Source organism: Lipotes vexillifer, unplaced genomic scaffold (assembly GCF_000442215.2).
Source record: "Lipotes vexillifer unplaced genomic scaffold, Lipotes_vexillifer_v1.1 scaffold1139, whole genome shotgun sequence".
NCBI lineage: Eukaryota > Metazoa > Chordata > Mammalia > Artiodactyla > Lipotidae > Lipotes > Lipotes vexillifer.
In genome coordinates this window covers 3049554-3055851 of record NW_006798273.1, presented here as the reverse complement: position 1 = coordinate 3055851, position 6298 = coordinate 3049554, and the positions used below count along the sequence as shown (strand labels likewise).

The following is a 6298-nucleotide window of genomic DNA, read 5'->3' as shown; positions in this document are numbered from 1 at the left end:
GGCCTCTCCCACTGTGGAGCACAGGCTCCGGACGCACAGGCCCAGCGGCCATGGCTCACGGGCCCAGCTGCTCCGCGGCATGTGGGATCCTCCCGGACCGGGGCATGAACCCGTGTCTCCCGCATCGGCAGGTGGACTCTCAACCACTGCGCCACCAGGGAAGCCCTAAACCTGCTTATTGTGCTCAGATCTAAAACCCCACCGACAGCACAGCCCCTATGGCTACAAGAGCTGGCCTATGAGTCTCTCCACCTGGACTCACTCACTCTCAGCCCACACGCTGCTCCAGCAACAAGGTTCTATATTTTATATTTTTGTTTTCTCAAACATGCCAAATTCTTCCCTTTGTCAGGGCCTTTGCATGTGTTACTCCCTCTTCCTGGAATGGCATCCTCCTCATGCTGCCCGTTAGTCACCGTCATCACATAGCTGGATCCCGCTCATCCTTTCAGTTTTTGTCACTGCCTTAGAGCGACCCTCAACTGTCCCTCACCCCATGGGATTTATTCCCAGTCCCTTGTTAGATCCCTTCGAAGCACCGACCACAAATGTCGATTTGTTGACCTTTGTGTTTGGTGACCTGTCTTGCCTACACCTTGGAGTGTGAGCCCTGCGAGGTTGGGCAGTGTCTGTTAGATTCAGCATTGAATCCCTAACACGATGCTTTGTGCATAGCTGGTACCCAGTGAAAACTGGTTGAATGAATGGATGAATGAAGGTTTAAAAAAAGGGAGGGTGGGGATGACGAATGAAAACAATTCTTTTTTCCCAGCATGGCGGTAAGGGACAAGGGTATTTATTTCTCTCATGTTGTTTTTTGGTTACCCATGTTGTCAAAGGGACAAGGTCTGTGGCTATGATTTCCTCAATTCAGGAAGCTTCAAATCTTAAAAACATGCTCTTCTGAGTAAGAAGGGAAAAAGGGAACTAATCCAGGAAGCTAAATGGCTGTTTTCCATCTTGGAGTTTTGGAGCCTACCTCTGCCCACTGCGTTTTCTTTTTGTGGTACGCAGGCCTCTCACTGCTGTGGCCTCTCCCATTGTGGAGCACAGGCTCCGGACGCGCAGGCTCAGTGGCCATGGCTCACGGGCCCAGCCGCTCTGCGGCATGTGGGATCCTCCTGGACCGGGGCACGAACCCGTGTCCCCTGCATCGGCAGGCGGACTCTCAACCACTGTGCCACCAGGGAAGCCCCCACTGCGTTTTTTAATGGTATAATTATGTGTCATTTCCTTCCATGCCAAGTTGTGTTCATCACCTTCTTTCCAAGCAGTTGACTGGATATAGGGTGAGGGGCAATTATTAAAGCACTGCCAAATATTTCAGTGACATTGACCTTTTGGGTCTTGAGATAAATTCCCTGTAAGTAAGAAGATGATTTCTCCCCTGTGGTCACATCCACAGTGACTACAAGACTCCTGACATGGACAAGCAGTAGCTGCTGATAGGATTCTGGGGCCACTCAGGTGGCACCTTGGTCGTGACATATGAGTGTTTTTGTTTCATCACCACCCGAGGGTGAACTCCATGCCCAGTTTACACTTAAACTGTAAGATGAAAAATATCCCTCTAAGATCTCGGTGTGGACTGGCCACCGCCTTGTTCCCTGAGCCCATGCTTCTCAGGGTTTTAGACAGTAGATGTGGCCCTCATAGAAGTCCAGGGTGGGCTACAGCAAGCCGTCCTCGGGCATGGAGGTCAGGGAAGGACCAGTGGGCAGAGAGGAGGCTGTGGGAGAGGGGAGACCAAGAACACACGACGAATCTGGAATGAGCTGGGAAGTTCCATGTGAATGAGGAGCACCGTGTTGGACAATGGGAAAGACCAGTAGACTTGCTGGTCACGCTTGGCAGTGGTCCTCCAGGGAAGGTGACCTCCACATCTCAGGAGAGGGACTGCTCAGTGAGACTGGGTGCCCTAATGTTTGTCAGGGCTGGCTCGACCTTCCCAAAATGTCAGTGCAGGTGAAGGTATCTCACCTGGTCATGCCCTACTGTTGGCTTACACCTGGCAGCCCTTCTGATTGGTTAGGGCCCAAATACCTCAGCGCTTCAAAACGTTCAATATCCTTTTTCGTTTCTGGCAGTGGCAAAAACCAATAAAGTGGTGTTTCTCAAAATCCGGTTAACGTCAGAATCGTAAGAAAAATGCAGATTTCCCAAGTCTCATCCTTTAAAGATCTCACCCAACTCGGTAGACCTGTTGAGGCCTCAGAGCCTGTGTTTAACAAGCTTTCTGGGTGACTCTGGAGCACCTGAAAGTTTGGGAGCCACAGCACACAGGCCACAATGCAGTAGGGCTCTGTTTTCCATTAAGGGGGTCCTGCTGCAGGGAGGTGAGGTGCTAATACATAATTAACACGTACAAGGTCAAGAGGACAGCTGGCAGACACGCCCAGGATCCTCTGGGAAGGCATCCTAGTCGGGCTGGTAAGATGACACTGGGCTGCTTTGGGTCCCAACTTTGTCAAGCAACAACGTATTCCTTTGCTCCTGAGCCTCTGGTGTTTCTTCCTTATCTGCCGAAATATGCATTTTCCAGCCGTCTTTTCCTTCGAACCCATCTTTTCATTTAAACCACATGATGCTCACTGTAAATGCGTATCACCACTGTGGGCTGAATATGGATAAGACCCGAGCAAGAAAGAAAACTTGCACTTGGGTAAAATGTGCTCGCCCACAGCACTGCCAGGGGAGCATGGGCTGGTGCCGCCCTTGTGTACAGCAGCATGGCAGCACTTGGTCCAAAGGAAGTGAGCGTGCAACCAACTGCCCCCCAACTCCAGCCCCATATACAGGGCCCGGAGACAAAGAGAGGGGATCAGAAGACCTTGTCAGCACTGTTTGTGGTGGTGGGGAGATGACCATCTGGGTGTCCACGACAGGAGTACCAACAGGTGAGATGCGCCCGCACCTCATGGAAGTTGGTGGGGCCATCAGAGGCACCTGGATGCTCGGAGGAAGAAACCAACTGGGGTCAGTAACTCAATCTGTAAGTTAAAAATACAGACACCCAAAGCAATGACAATGAAATGCTGTTGTGGTCCCACCTCTGCTACCATAGTTTAGCACACATAAGGTGCTTTTCCTGGATGGAGATCTTTCAGGGTCAAGGCTAAATCCAGATACTGGCATTTCCCCCGGTGTGTTTGCAGGTCATGTGGCTTGATTTCCTGGCTGGCTCCCAGATAAGCCTGAGAGCTGGTACCTGTCATCAACCTCTGAATCACTGTTCTTCCCAGGAGGGGGAAACAGACGCCTAGGTCCACGAATGTGGTGCTGGTTGCCTTGTGCCTCTCATGTCAACCTACACTTGTCTTCAGAGATGGCCTCTTTTTTTTTTTAACATTAAAAAAAATTATTTTATTTATTTATTTATTTATTTATTTGGCTGGCCCAGGTCTTAGTTGCGGCAGGCGGGCTCCTTCGTCGCGGCATGTGAACTCTTAGGTGTGGCATGCATGTGGGATCTAGTTCCCTGACCGGGGAACAAACTCGGGCCCCCTGCCTTGGGAGCGTGGAGTCTTAACCACTGCACCACGAGGGAAGTCCCGAGATGGTCTGTTTTCTGATGTTCCTTTATATTTTCAAGTTATTTATGCATTTGAAGTCCTCTCCATACTACTCTTGACAACGGACTTATTTACGTAATATTTGCATTTTCCCCCTCAATGCTTGGGCTAAAATCATGGACATTCTGCCCCAGCAGATGTCCCGTGAATCCTGTTCTGAAAATGAACAGGATATCCATGATATTTTGACCATATACTTTTAAAAAACCAACAAATTAAGCGTGCCAAGAAAGTACTGTTTTCAAGCTTAGCACAGAGAAAAGAAGCCTTTTCATGCCTCCCTCTCATCCCAGTGGTCTCTCCTGGAGCCTGTCTACACCAAGTCCCAAAGCAGTCACAAAGGACACCTGAGAAATTTCCTCAACCCTACAGATCACCAAGAGGCTCGCCAGTAAACTACAGCCCCAGAACAAAGCAGCCCAAAGGAGGCACATTTCCCTGCAGTACCTCTTCTTGCCCCTCCCCTAACCCACAGAAGACTTCTTGCCCCAACTCTGGGGTCAGAGTGTATGGTATGAATCAGTTCAGCCTGTCCCCCAGCTGTGTGGCCTTGGGCAAGTTCCTTCACCTCTCTGTGCCTCAATTTCCCCATATGCAAAACAAGAAGTCTCAATCGTTGGGAGGGTCTGGCGAGGGCTTATGTAGATAGATGCCAGCCCAAGCCAGGCTGTGGTCATCAGACAAGCTGACTGCTGTTCTGCGGTTGAGGAATCAGGCAGAAAAGTGTCCCCCGGAATGACCCTTCCCATCTGGCAGGCCCCTGGGAAGGAAGGACCATACCTCTACAGCGGGGCTGCTCTCCCGTCCAGGTGCCGTTGGGAAGACACACCACGCTGCTGGGCCCAACCAGCCGGAAGCCAGTGTTGCAGGTAAAATGGACTTCGTGATCCACTAAGTACTTGCTCCCAAACTTTCTGCCATCTGGAGGGGTACTCAGAGCAGGGCAGGAAACTGTAAGGGAAAAAAGAAGGCCCACAGCCGTTTAGACATCACTCTGGATTACAAGGCTTCTCACCCTCGGTGCCCTGAGGTTGAGTGCCTGCTCCGGGCTGTGCATTGGGCTGCACGTTTTATTTTTTCTTATTTTTTGGCTACACCGTGCGGCTTGCGGGATCTTAGTTCCCCAAGCAGGGATCGAACCCGGGCCCTCAGCAGTGGAAGCACAGAGTCCTAACCAGTGAACTGCCAGGGAATTCCCTGGGCTGCACATTTGACATACCACGTGTCACCAAACCCTCAAAGCACTCTTGGGCACAGGTAATGCATGCCCGCTTGGTGACAGATGAGGAGACCACAGCTCAGAGACTCCCAGGGTCGTGGGCAGGGCCTGGCAGCCTGGGAGGGTGGGAGCTGGGACCCCCCCCCCCCTTTGCAGAATGGACGGTGTTTGCTCAGGATCTTCACTTGGAGTTAACTCTGTCCAAAGGGGACCTAGACTTTCTCAGCTGGCTCCATCATGAAAGTGTCGGGTGAATAGGCAGCCCTCACAATTCAGTCGCTCAGCTGGTAAGCTTCCGAGCTCAAAGGACCATAAGAAAGACAGAGACGTGCAAGGAAATGGAGTTTATTTCCTTATGCCTGGTCTTCTTCTAAAACAAGGTTTGGGGCCACTTAACTGTTTGATAGAGAATTAGGAGTCATTGGAGAACCCCCCCCACAGGGCCCACCCTCACGCTCTGCTCCCTCAGAGCCCCAGCCGTACCCGGGGTTTCCTTGGTTCTCCTGAACAGGCTGGGCTCAGCCCCACCTCCAGGCCTTGGCTTTTGCCCTTCTCTCTGCCTGGAATGTTCTTTCCCCAGAGCTGCCCATCTCTGGCTGCTTCTCACTCTCCAAGTCTTGACCCAAATGCCCTCCACCTCCCAGAGTGTTCTCTAACCACGTTCTGCTAAAACCTCCCCTGTGAGTTCACTTTGCTTTCTTCTAGCATGTGTAACTGTTGGCGTTATCTTATTGACACGTTTGTTTCCACATTTGTTGTCAGTTTCTCCCTCAGAACACAGCTCCAGAGGGCAGGGACCTTGCCCAGCCTCCTGTCCCTGCTGTATCCTGGCACCAGCCCAGTGTCTGGCACATAATGAGTGCCCAGTAAATAATTCTTGACCAAATGAATGAGTGAAAAATTGTTTACTGGGTCCTTACCATCTGCCAGGCACCATATTAGGAGTCTGACACTTGGTGAACAAAACAGATGAAACCCAGCTCTCGGGAAGCGCCCTTCTAGCAGGGGAGACACGTGATAAGCAAGATCCACAAGCAAATAGCAAGAAGTGAGAAGAGGTGACAAGTGCCATGTAGAAAATAAAGTAGGGAATAGTGCTGGGGATGCCAGAGGACAGCTCAATTTGGGTATGGTGGCCGGGGAGGTCTCCCTGGGACAAAAAGTTGAATGAGGTGAAGGCAATGACCATGCAGATATCTGCGGAGGACAGAGGGATCAAGCCGGTGCAAAGGCCCTGAGGTGGGTGTGTGCCTGGCAGGTCTGAGGAATGTCCAGGAGACCACCGTGGCTGCAGTGGAGAGGATGAGCTGGACAGTAGCTGGGGATGAAGCCAGAGAAGCGTCAGGGAGCGACATAGAGCAGTGTCACATGGCACAGAAAAGGAAAGAAAAGGCCATGTAACCGGCTCTTGGCATGAGGTGGGGCCGCTAGAGGGTCTGAGGAGAGGCAGGGAGTCACCGACCTGTACGCGAACAGCATCACTCTGGCTGAAGCTTGAGTGCAATGT

General features: G+C 51.5%; 1 protein-coding gene across 1 annotated transcript in view; it reads right to left on the bottom strand.

The window, feature by feature from the left end:
- FBLN7 (fibulin 7) overlaps positions 1-6298 on the bottom strand; it is a 47981-nt gene that overhangs the window by 16285 nt on the left and 25398 nt on the right. Inside the window, 1 exon segment of the mRNA XM_007470221.1 lies at positions 4353-4523. Coding sequence (XP_007470283.1) covers positions 4353-4523 — 171 coding nt within the window.